The 22,067-nt window shown below is 45.8% G+C and overlaps 1 protein-coding gene across 2 annotated transcripts in view; it reads left to right on the plus strand.

Moving 5' to 3' along the window:
• Positions 1-22,067, plus strand: part of Arhgap39 (Rho GTPase activating protein 39) — an 88,581-nt gene that overhangs the window by 38,249 nt on the left and 28,265 nt on the right. For both annotated transcript variants that reach the window (XM_021182993.3, XM_021182994.3), the window contains exon 2: positions 12,282-12,448. In XM_021182993.3, the coding sequence (XP_021038652.1) occupies positions 12,363-12,448 (86 nt within the window). In that variant the 5' untranslated portion in view covers positions 12,282-12,362. The remainder of the gene's footprint in view (positions 1-12,281; positions 12,449-22,067) is intronic.

Below are 22,067 nucleotides of genomic sequence, written 5' to 3' on the forward strand. Positions count from 1 at the left end.
GAGATACTGGTTGATAGCCAGTGGTTCCTGTCCAGATGTGGAAAAGACCTATTCTCCACCAGTGTAAGGGAAAATGAAAGCAAGAGACAGCTAGCTGATGAAGGAAGATGTCTTATTGCTGTTCTGCTGCTGTGAAGAGGCACCATGACTAAGGCAGCTTATAAAAAGCATTTAATTTGGGGGCTTGCTTACAGTTTCAGAGGGTTAGTGAGCCATGACAGAAAGCAGAGAGGCAGGCCATCAGGGCAGTAGCTGAGGGCCTTACATCCTGATCCAAGGGCATCAGGCAGGAAGAGACCTTAAAGCCCACCCGCAGTGACACACCTCCCTCAACAAGGCCGCATCTTACCTTTCCCAGTTTATCTGCTGGGTACTACGCATGTAAATCTATGAGCCTGTGAAGGGCATTCTCATTCAAACCACCACAGAAGGAGTAAGTTTGTATGCTGAGAAGAGCAGGACCTATGCTAGGTGTGGCAGAGCCCTCTGAATGTGTCAGCATGCTCTATGTAGTGACTGGTCACTACACAGGCTGGTCACAACTACACAGTAAAATCCAGACTTAAGAAAGATGGTTTCTGCATGGTTTTCCCATAGATTATATATAAGTCGCTCTTTTGTTGACAGGAGCCACAGTTTTGAAGAGCAGATAGAAAAGTGCCGCCCACATTCACATGGGACCAAGTTGCTCGGTACAGGATTGTAAAGCACCTGGGTATAACAAGCTTAGGACAGGCACAGTGTCCGTGTGGGAAACCTTGCTGAGGGCCTCAGTGCCTGAAGACAGTGATCCCTCAGTTCCTTTTTTACTAATTTGCCAACATTAATTTATTTGTGAGATAAATCGTGGGCATAGTGGTCACACTTTTAGTCCCAGCACTTGCAGGGCAGCGGCAGGCAGATCTTGTGAGTTCCAGGACAGCCAGGACTACTGAGAGACCCTATCTCAAAAAACAAATAAAAAAATAAAAAGAAGAAAGAAGAGAAGAGAAGAGAAGAGAAGAGAAGAGAAGAGAAGAGAAGAGAAGAGAAGAGAAGAGAAGAGAAAAGAGAGAGAGTCAGAGATAACTGTGGGACTGGGTTCTCTCCCTTCCCCCTGTGGGTTCCTGGCATTGAGCGTAGCTCCTCAGACTTAGAGACAGGTGCTCGGTTTTACTTACTGAGCCTCCTTACACACAGCCCCAGACTGTGAGACTAAGACTGAGAAACGAAAAGCTGTGGTTACAGAAGAGACTATGATGATATGAAATTAATAAGTTGGCAATTGAAAGGAATGGAAAAATAAGTTCTCTACCCTCAGTTCTCAGAGACAGACATTTGTAGATGAAATATCTGAGTGAATAAAATGAAGAGAGATGAAAAGGCCAAGCTTTAATCACCTTGATTAAATTTGAGAAAAAACAGCTTAGTATGATCTTACTAACAAGATAATTCTGAGCGTGCCTGTTTGCAGTTGGATAAGAAGTAGCAGCCACGGTTATAACTGTGATTGAATGTGAGCCCTGTACCTGAATGATAATGGATTTTCCATGGGAATGTAGGTCACCTGCTATGTGTGCACACTGGGACTGAATAGTCAGGTACAGCAGTGGCACGTGGGGGAGGGGTGTCTTATAATAAGAAACATGGGAGACAGCAAAGGGAAGATACTGTATCGATCCATGTGACAGTCGGTGTGAGTTGGAAAAGGGATCAGCCTTCCAAATACTGGTGTGACCCACAACCACAGAGCTGCCTTTATGTTTTAAAAGATTCATTTTAGTGAATGTATGTGTCTGCGTTCACAGAGTTCAAGAGGGTATTGGATCCCCTGGAGCTGAAGTTATAGGCAGTTATGAGTTGTCCAACATAGGTGTTGGGAGCTGACTTCAGGTCCTCTGGAGATGCAATAACTATTCATACCCACGGAGGAGTCTCTTCAGCTCCAAATGGTTTACCTTACAAAATTTAGCGATAAATTTTGTCCGACAACCCTGCAAGAGCGAACAGCATCTCTACTATTACTATGGACCCATATATCGGCTGTGTTCTATTTTGTGGCTGTGGTGATTAACTTCATTTTATTTTATTTTTTTCAAGACGAAGTTTCTCTGTGTAGCTTTGGCTTTCTTGGAACTTGCTCTATAGACCAGGCTGGCCACCAACTCACAGAGATTTGCATGCCTCTGCCTCATTAGTGCTGTGATCAAAGCCATGTGCCACCTGCTGCTATGATGATTAATCTTGGATGTCAATTTGATGGGATATAGAGTCACCATGGAAACAAATCTCAAGTGTGTCTAAGAGAGGTTGTCTAGACAAGGTTAATTGAACTGGAAAGACCTAGCTTAAATATAGGTGGTTCCATTCTGTGGAGTGGGGTACTAAACTGAATAAAGAGGACTCAAGAGAGCGAGCTGAGCAACAGTTTTCTTTTCTCTCTGCTTCCTCACTGGATCCAGTGTGAGCAGCCATCTCTGCTGCCTTCCCTCCCCTGCCGTGATAAACTGCTCCCAGAGCTGAACTCCGTCAGACATATTGTCACGGCACATAGACGCGTCCCGAATACAGATGCCATGACTGTGGTCCTAACAGTAAGGTGACTGACTGGAGGAGACCACTGCATTGCAGCGTGCACACTGCACTCTGCCTCCAGGGAGGAGGGCTAGAAGAGACAGACCGAATGAACATGTCTACAGTGCGAGCTGGTTTTTAAATGTGTATGACTGTTTTGCCTGCTTGTATGTCTATGTGCTATCCTGGTGCCTGTGGAAGCTACAAGAGAGTGTTGGATAACCTGAAACTGGAGTACAGGTCAGTGTGAGCTGCCATGTGGGTGCCGAGAATTGAATTCATGTCTTCTGGAAGAGCATACGTGCATTAACCACTGAGCCACCTCTCTAGCCCCTGGGGTACCAATCTTTATTTTAAAGCTATTTTGTGATGAGAGGAGCCAGCAGTCCTAGCAGAAAGGACTGAAATGACTGGGGCAGGCTCACCTTACGCATCTCACACACAGAAGTGTAAAGTCAGGACAAGCGAAAACAAAAGCAGACCCCACAATGACTGCACATCTAAAGGAACTCAGGAACCCATTAAGAGTTCCCACTCGGTTGGAGAGATGGCTCAGCAGCTAAGAGCCCTGGCTGCTCCTCCAGAGGACTCAGGTTCAGTTCCTAGCACCAATCTTGTGACTAAGTAACCTGTAACTTCAGTTCCAGAGGATCTCACACCCTCTTTGTTCTCTGTGGCCGCTGCACATACATGTTTGGAAGCAAAACATTAACACATAAAATAATAATAAATTTCAAAAAGCATCCCTAGTAACCAAAGCTGAAGCAATTTGTGTAAAACCAGCCACGTAGGACTGCAGTCTGAAGCATAAATATCTGTAAGTGCACACTTACGTAGATGAATGACTCAGTAAGTAAGCAAAGGAGAAAGTAAGTAAATATCCCCACAAAGAAACCATGTAAGGAGATGAGTAGGCTTATCCTGACCTGGGTACCAAACTGTAATATACCAAACAGGAAAAGATAGCCTAGCCCACGGCATCTTAGTTAAGGTCACTGTTGCTGTAATGGAACACCATCACCAGAAGTACCTTGAGGAAAGAGTTTATCTGGCTTATACTTACACATCACTGCTCATCATCGAGGAAGCGAGGGCAGGAACTCACTCAGGGCAGGAGCCTAGAGGCAGGAGCTGATGCAGAGGCCATGGAGGAGTGACACTTGCTGGCTTGCTCCCCATGGTTTGCTCAGCCTGCCTTCCTAGAAGCCAGGACCACCAGCCCAGAGATGCCAGCACCCATAATGGGCTGTGCCGTCCCCAGTAAATTACTAATTTAGAAAATTCCCTACAGGCTTGCATATGGAGGCATTTTATCAGTTAGGCTCCCACCTTTGAGATAAATAGCTCTAGTAGGAAAGTTGACATAAAAGTAGCTAGCATACTAAAATGAAAAATCAAAAGTGTCATAAAACTGACCAATGTTAGCCTTTTGTTTGTTTTAGAATTATTCTCTTTGTTTCTCTGTGTAGCCCTGGCTGTCCTGGAACTCACTCTGTAGGCCAAGCTGGGCTTGAACTTAGAAATCCACCTGCCTCTGTCTCCCAAATGCTGGAACTACAGGCGTGTGCCATCACTGCCCCGCAACAAATGTCAGTTTTAACAGACAAGGAAAAGTTGTTGTAACTGTGCCATTAGTTCAGAAAAAGTTTGGGCACTTCATGTACGGACTGGACATGTGCTTTAAAGTCTAGATTAGCCAGAGGCAAGGCAGTTAGTGCTTGTAGGCAAAGACAGTTCCATACTCCTGAGCGCCAAAGAGTGATCCTGTCTCAAAACTCCAAAGACTCCATAAATGTATTTAACGGACAGTAAGAGCTGCAATAAGAATGTCTGATTTTGACAGTGACTGGATGAACAGAGACCAAGTTAGTGTTAGCACCCTGGCCAGCTTCACCTGGCTAGGTAAACTCCCACCTAAACATATATTCTGCCTGGAGCTTGTGAGAAATACTATTTTTGAGAATATGAATATTCAGTAAATATTTGCCAAAAAAAAAGCTTTTCTGTGCTGTCAAATATCTTTTATGGGAGGGGCATGTGGGGTGAGACAATATCTCTCTGCAGCCTTGGCTGGCCTGGAACACTGTGTGTAGTAGACCAGGCTGGTCTTGAACTCATAGAGATCTGCCTGCTTCTGCCTCCCAAGTACTGGGACTAGAGGTATGCACCACCACTCCCTACCTGGACCATCAAACATCTTAACAAGATCGAATATTCAGAATACAGTAATTTCTCTAACAAGAGTGAGACTAAATCAGAAACCAATAAACATACCCAGAGGTCTGAATGTGATGGCATACGCCCACAATCCTAGCTGAGGGAAGGCTATGGCTGGAAGAGTGCATGTCCAGTCTGGGCTATCAAGTGTGACTTTATATCCACAACCAAAACAAAATCTGGAAAACTGGCAGTTATTAAATAACTATATAATTTGTCAATCAAAGAGAAACTCAAGGTAAATCAGTAAACTGTTTTCAGACTTTATGTATATGGGTGTTTTGTCTATATAATGTCTGTGCACCGTGTGTGTGCCTGATCCCTGCATGGGCCAGGGAAGTGTGCTGGGTCTTCTGGGACTGAGTTACCGTCTGTTGTGAGCTGCCATGTGGGTTCTGGGAACTGAACCCAGGTTCCCTGGGAAAGCAACTTGCGCTCCTAACGGTTGAGCCATCTCTCTTGCCCCCAGGAAGAAGTTGGTGATGTTGTTTTGGACTGGAATGAAAATATAGTATGTCCAAATTGGTAGGGTGTCATGAGTGATGAAAGCTGTTTAGAAGTTTTAAGACTAACCTCCATATTGGAGTGAATCTGTGTGTTGAGACAGGGCCATGTAGTGCATACTGACCTCAAGTTTTCTGTGTAGCCACGGGTATCCTCCCAGCGCTGGGGTCACAGGTGCTCACCAAATGGCCAGATTGGAAGTTTGTTTGTTTGTTTCGAGACAGGGTTTCTCTGTGTAGCCCTGGCTGTCCTGGAACTCACTCTGTAGACCAGGCTGGCCTCGAACTCAGAAATCCACCTGCCTCTGCCTCCTGAGTGCTGGGATTAAAGGCGTGCGCCATCACTGCTTGGCTCTTAAGATTTATTTTGATTTTATGTAGATGAGTGTTTTTTCCTGTAGCACATCTGCATTTCCTGAAAAGGTTAGAAGAGGCCTCAGAGCCCCTTGGAGCTCTAGTTACCAATAGTTGTGGGCTTCCTTGTAGGTGACGCAGAGTGAACCCAGGTTCTCTGTAAAAGCAGTCAGTGCTCCTAAACCATCTCTCTGGTGCCTAGATTTTTTTTTTTTAAGGCACAAATCATTAAACTCTATTTCCATATTAGTAAAAGGGGCTAGAGAGATGGCTCAGCTGTTAAGAGCACTGGCTGCTCTTGCAGAGGTCCAGCTTGGGTTCAGCTCTTTGCATCCACATGTTGGCTTACAACCAACTATAACTGGTTTCAGGGGATCTCGATGCTGATACCGCCTTCTGACCAAGTGGTGCACAGGTAAAACATTTACACACACAAAGCTTTAAGATCTGAAAATGTTTATTTAAGAAATTACAAGAATCACAACACCCACATGTGGTGACCACGCCTTTAACCCCCGAACACCTGGGAAGCAGAGGCAGAGGGGTCTCTAAGTCTGAGGACATCCTGGGATACATAGACAGATCCTGTCTCAAACAAAACCCATGAAAACATTAAAAGAAAGCAAATAGTGTGGTATTAAATCAAGAAAAAAAAGTTTAAAAACTGCCTTATTACCAGTAAAATTGATCCATTTCCAGCCAGATAGACTAGAGAAAACCAGAAAAACTGTAATTTTCTGTATCAGTGCTGAGCAGTGGGTCACCACAGAATGTGAGTCATCACATAAGAAGCCATGCATACCACACACACACACACACACACACACACACACACGCACGCACACACCCCTATAGCCCCAGCTCAGAAGTAGATAGAGACAAGAGAATACAGGGCCTTGCTGGCTTCTAGTGAGCTCTGTGTTGAGAGGCAGAGTCTGCCTCCGAGGAGCAGATGGAGAATAATGGAGAACACCAAGTGGTTTTTCCTGACCTCTACACTCATACACCCTGCGCTCCCAAACACATGTGCACACACATGCATCTAAAGTAATCTTTAGAAAAATTGCTGGAGCTGAAAGCATGGTGATGCCTGTCTTTCATCTCAGGTTTGTAGGTACGGAACACCTGCACAGTCGACACTGATTCTGGTTTTTTTTTATATGTGTGTGTGTGTGTGTGTGTGTGTGTGTAGGTCAAAGGACACTTGACCTGTCACTTCTTGCCTTCCCCCTTGCTCGAGACAGCCTCTTGTCATTCACTGAGTGTGCCAGGCCAAGTGACCCTTGAGCTTGTAAGGATTGTCCTGTCTCTGTCCCTCATCTCCCTGTGGTTTCTGGGAACAGCATAAATCAGGAAGGGTAATTCAGACTCTTTGTTTTTTTTTTTTTTTAAGTATATATTTTAAATTAGCTTACAAAGGAGTGGATTACTATAAGATCTTTTCGCATATCCTTAGTTTCAGGTCCCCCTCCTCCACAACCCTCTCCTGTTTCCTCTTCCCTGGCCAACATTCAGCTTAGATCTCTTCATCCCCAACATTTCTCTGATCTACTCATATCATGTGCTCTACAGCCCGGCCCCTCCCCCCATGAGATGCTTCCTGCCTCATGAGGCCTTGCTAGTTTCTTAACCACTACAGACATTCCAAATTAAACATACAAGTCCAAAAGATCACAGCGAGGATTTGCATATGAGGAGAATGTATGGTGTGTGTCTTCTGAGCCAGGGCTGCCTTACTCAGCCTTACTCAGTGTATTTTCAGTTCTAGCCTTTCTTCTACAAAGTCATATGTCTTTATTCCCCAGTGTACCCACCACATTTTCATGGTCTGTTCATTGGTTACCGGGTGTCCTTGATTGTGACTGGAGCAGCAGTGAACATTGCTTGCCAGTGTCTCTCTCTGTAGTTGGAATCAGAGCCCTCTGGGGGCTATGCCCGGGTATGACGTAACCGGGTCACGTGATAGCTCTATTTTTAGTTGTGTTTTTTTTTTTTTTGAGAAACCGCCACAGTGATTTTCAAAGTGGCTGTGCCACTTTAGATTCCCACCAACAGTGGCCACGTCTTTTCTCCCACATCCTTACCTGCATTTCTTGTCACTTGTTCTCGCAATGACAGTCTTTCTGACAAAGGTCAGAAAAAACACCTGAAATGTCAATAATTTGCATTTCTCTGGTGGGCAAGAATGTTGAACATTTGTAAAAAACTATATACTAACAATTTGTATTTCTGGGGCACCCATGTCAGGTGGCTCACAACCTTCTGTAACTCCATCTCCTCTGTCCTCCTGCACTCACACGTACAGACTCACATGCGAACGCTCTCGCTTGCTCTCTCTCATCCATACCACATACAATTTAAATTAATAAAATTAGAAATTTAAAAGCACTTTGTCTTTCTTCTTGGGTTGTGCCAGCCGAAGAGGATATATGCATAAGTCCGTGCGTGGACCTTGGAGTGCTCTCTCTCCTTTCCCTCTAGCAGCTGCAGAGTCTTAGTTCTGGTTGCTGATCCCTTTAGAGCTGAGTGCTGTCCAGGGTGAAAGGAAGATCCAGTTTCATTCCTCTGCGGCATCTCCCCAGCGTCCCCAGCACTGTTGGTGACGATACTTGTTTCTCCTTTGTGTGCAAAGACCAATGGCTGTAGTTCCATGGCCTTCTTTCTGGCTCCCTGATTCTGTTCCATTCATCTGTGTGTGCGTCTGTTTTTGTGTTAGCGCCATGCTATTTTTATTACTATAGCTCTTTAGTACAGCTTGAAATCAAGGACGGTTATCATCCAGCACACCCTTTTGTTTATGATTGCTCTGGCTATCTAAACTCTCTTGTGCTTCCATATGGATTTTAATATTGTTCTCTCAGTGCTGAGATGAGAGGGTGTTGGTATTTAATGGGGATTGCACATAGTATGTCAGTTGCTTTTGGTAGGATGGCTGTTTTTCAGGATACTCCTGCCCGTGAGCATGGAGCTTTCCTTGTCTCTCTCGTGTCTTTCCCCGTCTTCAGTGCACTGAACATTTCGTGTTGACATCTTTCTCTTGCTTGATTAGCTTTCTTTCAAGGTTTGTTTCAAGGCCATTGTGAATGAAATTGTTTCTCTTAGTTCTTGGTGTATCTGGCATTGGTTATGAAGGCTGTTGTCTCTTTCACTAGCGTTGTGAAAGTGTTTGTGAATTCTCGGGGTCTTCTGCATAAAGACTCAGCTCACCTGCAAATAAGCAGACTCTGACATCTTTCTTTCCTATTTATGTCCTTTTTATTTGTTTCTCTTGTTTGACTGCTTTTACTACTATTTCCTGTACAATATTGAATGTGAGTGAAGAAAATGTATACCCTTTTCTTGGTTTTTTTTTTTTTTTTTCGGTTGTTTTTGAGACAGGGTTTCTCTATGTAGCCCTGGCTGTCCTGGAACTCACTTTGTAGACCAGGCTGGCCTCCCTTTTCTTGTTCTTGATTTTAATGGGACACTTGGAGTTCTCACTGTTTAATTGTGTGTTAGCCATAGGCTGTGTGTATAGAGCCTTTATTAGGTTGAAAAGTCCTTCTCTTTGGAGTTTCTTAAGAACTTTTTTCAAGAAAAGATGTTGGAATTTTTGTCAAAAACCTTTTCTTCCTCTATCAAGTTGATCATATGGAGCTGGGGATTTAGTTCAGTGGTAAAGTACTTGCTGGGCCCTGGATTTGGTCCTCAGCTCTGAAAAGGAAAAGAAAAAGAAAACAAAACAAAAAAAAAAAAACGGAAAAAGATTGTATGATGTTTGTCCTTGATAGTTTCCATTTATTGGTTTACATCTGTTGAACTACCCCAGGCTGTGTGGAATGCAGCATGGTCTTACCTTCTGCTGTGCTCCTTACCGTGTGTGTCCTGAGCACCTCACCTCTCGGAAAGCTGACAGGGACTGTGAGAGCGTGAGAAAAGGATAGACTGGGCTCAGGTGGGCCTGTTGGTTATGTGCAACACTGTGGAGAAGTTAGCTGGTCCCCATAGGCCACCTCTGTTGGTGCCACTGAGCCCCTTGTAGGAGGACACTGGGACGCTAGGACACTGGGCTTGCTAGTGTTTGCACCACTGGTCAGTTGTTCATAAAAACTCACACTTGGACCAGAGGAAGCTTTGCCATTCCAAGCCTGACCCATGGAAGGCATTGGTTCTCGGCACAGTCGTGCCGTGCCAACAATACATTCACTCAGGATTTTACCCTATCTTTGCCTACCCAGTCAGAGTTTTTCAGCTCCCCACAGTTCTTGAATTCAATTTGCAAGTATTTTTGTTGAGACTATTTGCATCTCTGCTCACCAGGGAATTGGTCTATAATTTTCTTTTATTGATGGTGTTGCTAGTGTCTTTCCTAGCTTTATAAAAAGAGCTTGGTTATATTCCATCCATTCCTCTTCCCATTTCACACAGTGTGGTATTGGCGGTGTGGTGGTGGGCGAGGCTGCCTTCTAGCTTATGAACTAGTTTGAGAAGCACAGGCGTTACTTTCTCTTTAAAGGTCTGCTAAATTACCCAGTGGATCTTACTGGGCCAGAACTTTTTTTAGTTAGCGCATTTTTATTTTTTTATTAATTTTTATTTATGTGTATACCATATGAAGTGCCCATTGAGGCCAGAGAAGGGCAATGAGCTCCTTGCAGAGTAGCAAATGGTTACCAGCTGCCATGTGGGTGCTGGGAATCAAACCTAGGTTCTCAAATCAGCAGCCAGTGCTCTAACCACTGGGCCTTCTCTCCGGCCTTCTTCTAGATCTGCTTAAATATTTCATCTCAGTTTTAATTTGTTAGGTGATATAACTAGAAATTTATACTTTTTTAATATTTCCAGTTTAGTAGAATATATGTTTTTAAGGAATGACCTAGTGACTTTCTAAATTTTATTTTTCTTTTTTTTTGGTCTCCCAAATACTTGGATTATAGGTGTGTGCCACCTTACCTGGCTTACCTGGTAATTAGAACCTTTTTGAATTTGTCCTTAAATTAGCAGTTAATATCCCTGGTTTGAGGGAAGGCATAAATCTCATGCCATCTGGGAGTCGGTAAAGAGTAAGACAGGACCCCAGTGATACTCTGTTCGCCCTGGCTGTTTGTGTGTGGTGGGGATGGGGGGTGAGGGGCCTGTATACAGAGCCTGCAGCACTGTGAGCTTCCTGGATCAGCACTGTGTAAGCAGCAACGCCCTGGCTGGAGACAGCGTATGGCCCCTGATCCCCTCCTGGCACTGTTGAGTCCTGAGCCTGTCAGATCTGATTCTAATACAGCCACAAGTGCTTCTCGGCTTTTTAACAGGAAACCCTAGTGTGTGTATGGGTTCACTTCCTGCTACGGAGTTGGTGTGCACTTGGCATCCCTCCCGTGTCTGTAGAGAGAGCACTGCTGCCATTGCCACAGCGGCCTCTGTGACGTGGTCAGGTTGATGCATGTGTTCTCCTTTGGGGCCCTTGAGCCCCAGCACTGGGATGTAAGTGCTCTTCTTGCTCTTGCCAGCACTTGGCAGTTGTTGTCTTTCCTGTTTGTTGAGTGCTTATGTCACACGCCTTCAAGAACACTTCCTGAGGAATGAAATGGAGCGGTCTCCATAACTGCAGTCTGCACTGTCTACTTGCCGCTTCTTTATCATTTCATCGGCAGCATTGACTATATGTTTAGTGCACCTGCTTTCAGATCACGCATGCCATAGCTGGGCGCTCTATGTAGCAAACGCCTGGATTTGCATTTTGGATTTGCATTTTGGATTTGCATTTTTCTTCCTCCCCTTCCTCCTCTTCCTCCTCTTCCTCCTCCTCCTTCTCTTACTCCTCCTCTTCTTCTTCTTTTTCTTCCTTTCCCTCCCCTTCAACCCCCCTTCTAGGATCTCACTTTGTAGCCTTGGCTGACCTGGAACTCACTCTGGAGACCAGGGTTTTCTGCCCCCTAGATGAATGCACCACCACACCTAGCCTGTTCTTGGTTTCTTGATAAGTAGATATCTTCAATCTTAATTTTATTACAGTCTTATTCACTATTTTTTTCTTTGGGAGCTGGTTTTGTGACTGTTTCAGAGATCTGACCCCACTATAAAACCCAGCATTCTCTGGTTTTTCCTAAAAGTTCATTTTGTTTTTTCAGCCTTCACATTTATAACATGGATGGCTTTATATCTTGGATGAGCATAGGCTCAGGGGTCCCTTTCCATGTGTTTTCTAAACAGCACAATCTGTCTGTGAGAGAGCCTGTTCACTGTCATAGGAATCTGTGTGTGCCTTGCATGCCTGAGTTCCACTGTGCATGAGGCCATACCCTGTGTATGTTGTGCCCAGCTTCATCTCCATAGTAACTTCCCCATGTGCAGCATCCTGTGCTGGGGCCAGACGTCATCCACAGGTGAGGCCTGGGTGCTCAGTGCATCCTCTAGCTTTATAGTTCTTGAAGCACTCATGCCCCTGCCCTGGCCCAAGTGGAATCCCAGCAGGAGGCAGTTATCCATCAGGCTCTCCCTCTGTACAAGAGAGCTGGCTGGGAGTGGCTTCCCCAAGGAGTCTTGAGGCCTGGGAATTGCTTTCTATTGAGCCAGCTATCTGGCAGGAGAGAAGGACGGACTGTAATTTCATGTGTGGTGTGAACATCACTTGATACCTGCATTTCCCATCAGTGCTTAGCCACTTTTCTTTCTCCCTAGTGTGGCCTCTTCCTGTGTGATGCTGGAGGAGGCAACCTGATGATCCTCTGACAACTGTTCACGTCAGCACTAAGGAAGCAGATGGCAATGTCACAGACACAGGATTATGAATGCAGAAGCCATCATGTCGATGAGCAGGAGCCCAGGATTCCAGGGTCGAGTACCAGGTAAGGAGGCAGCATCCACTCCCGATGAGTTATGCCGGCCGCGGGGAAGTGGGGGAACAACTGTTCAGAGAAAAGGTCGTGTGGCTCCAGGGCTGATGACTCACCTGTGGTAGTTCTCCCAGTCTGCTCACATGGCTGCCTATGTGCACTGCCTTCTCTCACCGTCCTCCAGTGGCTGTTCCTGCTCCTGTCTCTCTAGTCCAGTGTTCTCAGCACAGCCGCTCACTGTGGGGACACCTGCACACTTGGCAGAGGCCAGCCAGTCCCCCCCCCCCCCCCCGCCCATAATGTTGATGTTTGGGCTGCACATATGAACTTCGCCCATTTTCTTGGGCACTCTGGGCATCGTCCATACGGACGCCAGTAATCATCAGCTTTTTATCTGAAAACAATTTCACATTAACAGAAAGAAAAAAAAAAGAACAGTCTCAGAAATGTCCATGTGTTCTTGCTCCGAGTCGTCACCATCAGTCAGTCATCTGTCCTTTCTGAGTCACTTTGGGCAAGTCACAAGTGTTCTGCCTTAGGCCTTGAATGCTTGAGTGTGTGTCTGTCAGGTGACTCACATAACCAGGACACAGTCACTGATCAGATCTGATGCTGACACAGGCCTTGATCTCCTGACACCCTGAACCATAGAGACCATGTATTCCCAGTTATATGTATAGCACTTCTGTCCCCGTGTAGTATAGAATCTGTCAGCCAGTTCTGCCTGCCTCTGCCTTCTCGCCCCCCTTAGCCTTGTCCAATCTAAGTGGTTTCCACAGCCTTTTCATGACTTGGTACCCTTAACCAATATAAAAGTGGTCTTTGTACTCAACTGGTTAGAGTACTTACCTAACATACACAGAGCCCTACACTTTACAGTACTACATAAAATGCGCCTAGTGGTATAGGGAGATAATTCCAGTGCTTGGGAAGTAGAGGATTCGAGGATCAGAAGTTTAAGGCTGGCTTCAGCTACATGAAACGTTTGATACCAGCTTGGGATGCATGAGACTCTGTCTCAGAGAACAAAAAGCAGTGGATGGGAGATGACTTGCAGTGAAGAGCGCTGGCTCCTCGTACAGAGGACCAGACCCCTAGCACCCTCATGGCTACTCCCAGCCATCTGTAACTCCAGTTCCAGGGACTGCAAAACTGTCTCTCTGGGCACTGCGGGCGCTGCCCACACGTGGTGCACAGGCATCGTAAAACCATACCATACACACAAACAGACAGAACTACTGACAACAGCAGGGCTTATGTGTATACCCACCGTCGTTCGCCAGACCCTTAGAGGGGTCAGGCAGCCTCCTGCTGGGGTGCTGTGCAGCTTGGACGTTAGGTCTTTAATGGCAGAGCAAGATAAACCCCTGCACACTGTACACATCACAGTTCATCTTCAGAAAGATAAACCCTGCACACTGTACACATCACAGTTCATCTTCAGACTTTTTTTTAATCTTTCACTCAGTTTTCCAATACCAGGTTTTGTTGTTGTTTGTTTGTTTTGTGCTCTGAGTTAGATGCAGGGCCTCATGGATGCCAAGCAAGTGTTCTCCCACTGTGTTACATCCCAGTCCATGGCGTGCCAGTCAATTTGGAGTCTATACTTGGGTGTGGTGTGAAGTGTTAACCCAACTTTCAACTCTAAAATGATCCAATTTCTTTTTTCCCTTTCTTTTGTTTATGTTTTTGTTTTGTTTGTTTGAGACAGGTTCTGTCTGTGTAGCCATGGCTGTCTTGCAATTCTCTTTGTAGACCAGGCTGGCCTTGAACTTAGAGATCTGCCTCCCTCTGTGCTCCAGTGCTGGGATTAAAGCACCCACACGGCTGTTCACAAGCATCCCCTCAACCCTGCACCACTGTGGCTGGCTGGAACCCATTTCTTCTTATTATCTTGTTCATAATTGCCTTTCCCTTTTCTGAGACTTCATACCCTCTGTTCATGTCCTGAAAGTTCTGAGGCTCTGGGGTACTTTAGCTTACCCATGTGTTTCCATTGACTTCTTTGGTTGTTTTTTGAAATAGAGTCTCTCTGTGTAGCCCTGCCTGGCCTTGAACTCACAGACATTCACCTGCCTATAGCTCCTGAGAGCTAGGTGTGTGTCACAATCAATCTCAAACATTATCACCAAATAATCCTTGCCCACTGTATCTCCAGGTGGGTCCGTAGGAAGCCACCAAACGTCAGTGCCTCCTGCTTCTCATAGGGTTGAGTCCTGGCTCGCAGTGAAGCACTGTGAGCAGCTCTCCAGCAGCCAATTAACCTGCTTTCCTACCCACTTAACTCGCCAGAGCATGACTGTTAGACCCCAGCTCCAATGCTATGTGCAGGCTGTGCTTTCCTTAATTCAAGTTGCCCTCCCCAACTTGCTCATGAGGCCTACACATACATGTGGCCGTGTGCTGTATGTCTCCCTTCCTCAGATCCACATAGTCCACGGGGCTTCCCAGACTGCGCTCCCTGTTTTTCTGAAGCCACTCACTGTGGACATCTTTAGGTCACACCCACGCCGGGCTTTGGGTGTCAGTCCTGGGCTCCCCCCTCCTGTGCCTTTTATTCTCTTGGGTATCATGGCTGAATGTTGCCCCCCAGGAGATGCCAAGAATGTTCCTAAAGGGCTGGGTTTCTGCCCACATGCACAGGAGTGTGCTGCAAAGGGAATAAAACCCCATTCTTTGCGGAGAGCAGATCATTGAATTGCATTGATTTAAAAGGACATTTTAAACAAAACTAAGACTTACATTTTTTAAAAAGGGATTAAGAGATTGTTCTGTGCTTAATAGCTTTCTTTTTCACTCGGGAAAATTCTTTGGAGAGTACCGAGGCTTTGTTTTGGTAAAATCTAAATATAGGTTAGGGAGAAGGTCGGTGAAGATCAGTTGCAGAGGAGTGAGGTACCTGAAGCCTCTCACTGCCCTGTAGGCAACCACCTTCCTTCAGTGTTGTCACCTGGTACCACCCTGGAGCAACCTGCACCTGCTGGGTCTGTGGGCAGCCAGTAGCGTGTCCATCGAGTTCTGCCCCGGATCTTCACATCTGCTTATTTTCATGTTAGAAGTCTTGCTTCCCCTTCCTTGCCCCTCTCTCCTGTCAGTTCCTCTACTATGGCAGCTTCATTCATGTCTCCAGACATTATGACCCTGTTCACCATTTGACCCTGCATGAGAACTTCTGGCCCAAGACAGTTGCCTCCACAACCCTGCTTCAGGAGTTCCGTGGAACCCCTGTGCACATCTGTCTTCATGTCTGTGCTTGATTTTCCTTCTCAGTGTTCTCTCAGCAAATCTGTCCTAAAGTGCCAGCCAAGTTCTGAGGTGTCTGTTGGTCAGAGTTGTCACTGCAAAGCTGGAGTCCATGCCAACAAGAGCAGGGGTGCTCTCTGCCACGACCAGGATACACTTACATGTCGTGTGCTTCAGACTGAAGAAGAGAACATGAACGGCGAGTTGTAGGGATTGAATGCTGTGCTCTCTACTGAGCGTTCACATTGAAGTCAGTCCAGCCATTAAGGGTTCTAAGATTAAGATGATCCGATTACCAATCCTAGATGGTTTTTTCCAGCTTCAGTCAGAGCAGAAGCACAGGAGAACCTAGAGCATCAACAGGCCTGAGTTTGTTCTGCCTGGCAGCAGCTCAGGAGTTGCTTTGGGCTCCTGATCCTGGAAGTGAGGCCCAGTCTCCTGGTCTGTTGTCAAGTTAGTGCAATTGTGCAAGGCACGGGCAGCTTAGGCATGCCCTGCCCCCAGGGTCTCTGGCCTCACTGGAGTTTTTGGGTAGCTCACATCCAGCCCTTTTTTATGGCTGCTGTGAAGACTTCTGCTTTTTCTCAGGGCCCTGCCACTGTGTTCTGTGTGCCCTAACTAAGGTCATAACTAAGGTCTCCTTAATGTCAGTTCAGGTAATGGTTCCTGTGTCCTCTTATCCCAGCTACAACCTCCTGCAGCAGGACAATGGCACCAAGACTTTGACACACTAGGTTTCCAGGACTGTCTGATGGTGGCTACCCCATAGCATGTGTGACACCTTTCATGATTTTGGGTTTATGTTATCTTACATTTCACTGTTCCCTGGCTGTGACAGGTACCTTTACCTGGAGACTTAAGTGCTTGAAGTTTGTGGTGCTTTTTAATCTTCTAAAAAGTTCAGCCCAGGGCTGGAGAGATGGCTCAATGGTTAAGAGCACCGACTGCCCTTCTGAAGGCCCTGAGTTCAAATTCCAGCAACCACATGGTGGCTCACAACCATCCGTAATGAGATCTCACATCCTCTTCTGGTGCATCTGAAGACAGCAACAGTGTACTTAGATATAATAATAAATAAATCTTTTTTTTTTTTAAAGAACGTTCAGCCCATGTTTTAAATATATTTGTATCTGCTCATTCCTGCCTCTTCTAGATGCTGTGACTAGTATAGCCCCTAACCACTTCCACCCCTCTCCTGCTGCAGTTTCCTCTGACCACTTTGCTCTGAGTCTGTTCTCTTTTCTTTATGAATTTGTGCTTTGTTCCAGTTTCATTTCTGTTACAGAGAAAAATACCCTGACAGAAAGCAATTAGGCCCAAAGTGATAGCCCATGTCTTTAATCCCAGCACTCGGGAGGTAGAGGCAGGTCTTTGTGGTGAAGTCTAGACAGGAAGGGGAAAGAGCTAGTCATGTTGCATCTACAGTCCGGCAGAAAGCAGTGGTTGCCTGCATGCTCGCTTGCTTTGCTTGTGCTTAGCTAGATATCTCTACTCTGCTGGGGAGACGGTGCTTCACCCACAGAGAGCTAGGTTTTCCTCTATCAGGTAACTTAATTAATACAATCTCCCACCCCAGACATGCCCACAGGCCAATCCAGGGAAGACTCTGTCTCAAAGCCCAGCCCCAAGTCCCCTCCAAAGAACAACATGAAACCCTCAAACTTAAATCCATATAGCATATTCATCCCCATGATTGACTGATTGATCATGGCATCGTATTACCCCAGCTGGCCTTGAACTTTGGACTAAGCACTCCTGTGCCTCAGCCTCCACGGCCAAGCTAAGCCACTGTGCTTGTTTGTCTCAGCAGTGTTTAAAGCCCAGTTGTCCCAGCTAAGCTCCTCTACAGCTCCTGTAGCTGTCTGCATCTTACCATGCTTCTCACATCAGCATGTGCTAGCTGTGCTGCAGGGGCCTGCAGGAGGGGTCTGTGCTGTGGTCCCTTCCTTTCCTTCTCTCCTAGTTTTTGTCAGCTCTTAGCATCCACATGCATGTTTACGGTTTTATTAGATTGTTAGGTACAAGAATCCAGCTGGTCTGTGTTGGTGCAGGGACACTCAAGCGTCCTTGAAGCCTTCAGCCCCTCTGTGCAGTGTTGAGCTGGAGGGAAGAGAAGATGGTCATAAAGTCTAAATCAAAATCCAAAACCTCAGTCACAGCACATGCAGGCAGGCACACACGCACACACACACACAAGCACACACACACGTACACACGCACATGCACACACGCACACACACTTGAGTTGATAACTAAGGAGAAAGGTCTACAGGAAATGTTGACTGGAACAGATGTAGATGTAGACTGTTGCTATGATAAAATACCACGACCAAGTCAGCATATAAAAGGATTTATTTGGGTGTCTAGAGGCATGGCAGCTGGAGCAAGAACACAGGCCTCACATCTTCAAACTATAAGCGTGAAGCAAAGAGATGTGAGAGGGTGAACTCAGGTCATGGCCCAAGTCTTTAAACTCCAAGCCTGCCTCCAGTAATAAACTTCCTCCAGTGAGCCAAACCTCTGAAGCCTCCCCAGCCAGCACCCCCAACTGGGGATCAAGTGTTCAAATGCCAGAGATGATGATGGGCATAGCATTCAAACTCCTCAAGGTAGGTGCTCTCCCCAACCGAGAGCAGCACGTGTGCACGGTGGCTCTGGACTCCTTCCAGTTTGTTCTGTGGTACCAGGTACTTAAGCACAATGCTGGGGCCTATTGCAGAACACAGAAATGTGACCAACTGTGGAGGTGCATTGAGGGTCTTAGTCAGGTAGCATGTGTTTAGTAGTGTCGAGGGAATCCCTGGCTGACACACTCAGTGTTCTCTGTGGCATAGGTCATTGGAATATTCACAGAGGGAAATAAATACCCCAAGTGTCAATTGTTGTGACAAACCACCATGATCAATGTTGTGTTTATAAAAAGATAGAGAGGGGATATGTTTTGGTGGAGGTGTAGTCAGGTATGGGGGAGGGGGTGCCTCTGCCAGCCCATGCTGAGGTATCCCTTCCCCCTGAGGGACCAGCCACACGATAGTATAGTATAGAATAGAGTTTATTTAGGGCATGGGGAGGGGAGTTAAGAGACAGAGGCAGAGAGAGAGACAGAGACAGAGACACAGACAGACATGAGCCTACCCATCACCATCACAGTGTATGGCTCTTGGCTAAGAACATGAGAGCCCTGCATTATATCTGAAGTGTAGAACCTTGAGTGGGAAAAGAGAGGGAGTCAGACCAAGGTGGTGGCCCAGTACACAAAGAAAGGCTTCACAAGTAACTTGCAGAAGCATATCCCCAGAGATGCCAGCATTGGGATGCTGGCTGTAAAGTATTTCAGTTGAAGGGTATGGGAGCTGGAGGGTGAGGGCCTCAGAGAGCTGAGCAGGCATAGGCAGTGGGACATAGCCAAGAAGAGTGTGCTGAGAGCCTGCAGCACACAGGCCTTAGACCTGGATTGATACCGCTTGGGTAGATGTCAGTGTCACAGAGATGTCTTTGTTCTCCATGCGTCAATCGGTAGTATTCAGATTTTGCAAAGATAGGAACAGAGTTTGTATGAAATTGGCAGGCCATGAATTCTAAAATTCATGAGGAAGTAAAAGTAGGTTAAGACTAGCCAAGAGTTAGGGTTGGCAGGTAAAGGTGCCTGCTGCTGAGCCTGGCGACCTGATTTTGATCCCAGGGACCACGTAGTGGAAGAATGGAATCAACTCCTATAAGTTGTCCTCTTACTTCCAAACACACGCCCAAATAAACACACAGACACACAGACACTAAATAAACAGGAATGCAGTTTTAAAGTTTTAAAAAGAATAGCTGAGAGCTCGGTGCAGTGGCGCAGCTGTAAAACCAGGTGTTTGGGAGGTTGAAGCAACAGGACTATGAATTTAAGGCTGGCTCAGACTGCAGAGTAAATCTCTTTCTGAAAGGGAGTGGTAGGGCTGGTGAGATAGCTCAGAAGTTAAGTCAGTGACTGCTCTTCCAGAGGTCATGAGTTCAATTCCCAGCAACCACATGGTGGCTCACAACCATCTATAGGGGGATCTGACGCCCTCTTCAGACAGTGGATGTATATGCAGCAGAGTGCTCAGACATTCAATAAAGTTTAAAAGAAAGAAAGGGAGTGGTAAGATCTGAGGGAGGCTCAGAGGCAGAACAAATACACGCGTACTACATGCAGAGTCGGCGGTTCTTTTCTCACACTGTAGAAAGTTAAAAAGAAAAAGAAAGAAGAGTAACCAAAGCAGCTCTGGAGGAAAGGATGCCCGGGAGTTTGCAAGCAGGTTTTTACAAGATTGTTCATTTTCCTAAGCTCCCTGACACAGGCGCATGCAGAGGCAGAGGTGAAGTCATAAGGGGCTCACACGGAGTGCTCACTTGTAAAGCTGCTCTGTCCATCATGGAGACAGTGATACTGTGTAGCAAGATGAACTGTCATAAGCAAACAAAATCAGTCCATCCAGGCAGATCCAAGACATCAGAATAAATGGCAACATTATAAAACTTTGAGAAGTTAATTTATAAGAGAATATGCTTGACCTACAAGTAGAACAGAAACCAGAAAGAAATAGAAAAAAAAAAAAAATGAGGGAAGGCTTTATAAATCCTACTCACTAAAATTAAAACTTGCTTTTGTTTTTTTTTTTTTTAATTTAATTTAATTTTATGTTTTTCGAGACAGGGTTTCTCTGTATAGCCCTGGCTTTCCTGAAACTCACTCTGTAGACCAGGCTGGCCTTGAACTCAGAAACCCACCTGCCTCTGCCTCCCAAGTGATGGAATTAAAGGTGTGCACCACCACTGCCTGACAAAACTTGTCTTTTTTAAAAAGCAAAAGAGAATAAACAGACAAGTCACAAAGATGAATCCTGGTGAGGCATCTTTGACAGACGTCTGTGAGAGCAAGTGTCTGAAATAGCCCACTCGGGTCAGTAAGAGAAAACAACACTGTGCACCTTGTGGGTTTTTCAGGAATTTGAGAAAAGTGTTTGACATTAGTAATCACAAAAAAAATCTAAAACCGTAAATGTCGAAATAATTGTTCCAATTTAGTATATTTTCACATGTTTGAAATTTTTCATTATAAAATCTGGGGGCAAAAATCAGATCATTTTAAAGGGAGACAGAGGGAAAGCTCTGGCTCTGCTGGGAAGTGAGAGCCTGAGTCCATACTCCCTCCTCAGTGTATCCAGTGCATCTTCACATGTGTGCACAAACACGCATCTCACATGTGTGCACAAACACGCATCTCACATGTGTGCACAAACATGCATCTCACATGTGTGTACAAACACGCACAGCCACAGCTGAAGAGGCCGAGAGAAAGCTGCACCAGTCCCACTGCTCCTATAAACCTCTTTTCTTCTTTTCATTTTTAATCTGTTTATGTGTGTGTATGTGTGTTTTGCCTGCCTGTGCTTGTATGAACACCATGGAGATCAGAAGAAGGTGTCAGATCCCCTGTAACTGGAGTTACAGACAGTTGTAAGCTGCCATGTGGTGCTGGGGACCAAAGCTGGGTCCTCTGCAGGAGCTACAAATGCTCTAACCCTGAGCCGTCCCTCCACCCACCTCTTGCCTTTTTTGCTTTCCTATCTGAGTTTCCTGCAGAACTGTACAGATATAAACAGATATGTGTCAGTTCAAACAAGGCTGTGCCGCTTCTTTCTTTACTATGAACTGTTAGGCCTTCCCTGACATTCACTGTGTATTTACCTTAAACAGTTACAGAGCCAGAAGCTTGGGCAGGAGAATCACTACAAGTTTTTAGGCCATCCTGGGCTATAGGATCAGACCCATATTAAAGAGGGTAGGAGGACTTGCCCAGAACACCATTGTGCCCTAATTTTGAGGGCAGAAGAGATGGTTCGGTGGTTCAGAATTTGGCCCCTTGTGTTCGTGGTACTGGCTTAAATAAGACTGTAATTGCAGCTCTAGAAGAGACTTCTGCCCTCTCCTGTCAGAGCATTGTACACATACACATGCATAAATAAAAGTAAACCATAAGTTATCAAAACTTGAAAGCGGGCTGGTGAGATGGCTCAGTGGGTAAGTGCATCCGACTGCTCTTCCGAAGGTCCAGAGTTCAAATCCCAGCAACCACATGGTGGCTCACAACCATCCGTAATGAGATCTGACTCCCTCTTCTGGTGTGTCTGAAGACAGCTACAGTGTACTTACATATAATAAATAAATCTTTAAAAAAAAAAACTTGAAAGCAACCTTTAAACACTTGCATCCTAACATTAAACGTACTTGTATTCGAGAACACGGCCTTGTATAGAGTGATTTACCTTTTTATAAATAAAAGGGATGACAGGGATGCAGGTTTGAGGCCCTGCCGCCCTGAGGTTTCCTAGGAAGGAGCACCAGATGCAGGAGCACTCAG

The sequence above is a fragment of the Mus caroli genome, unplaced genomic scaffold, assembly GCF_978045245.1.
Source record: "Mus caroli unplaced genomic scaffold, Mus_caroli_1 scaffold_16, whole genome shotgun sequence".
Lineage (NCBI taxonomy): Eukaryota > Metazoa > Chordata > Mammalia > Rodentia > Muridae > Mus > Mus caroli.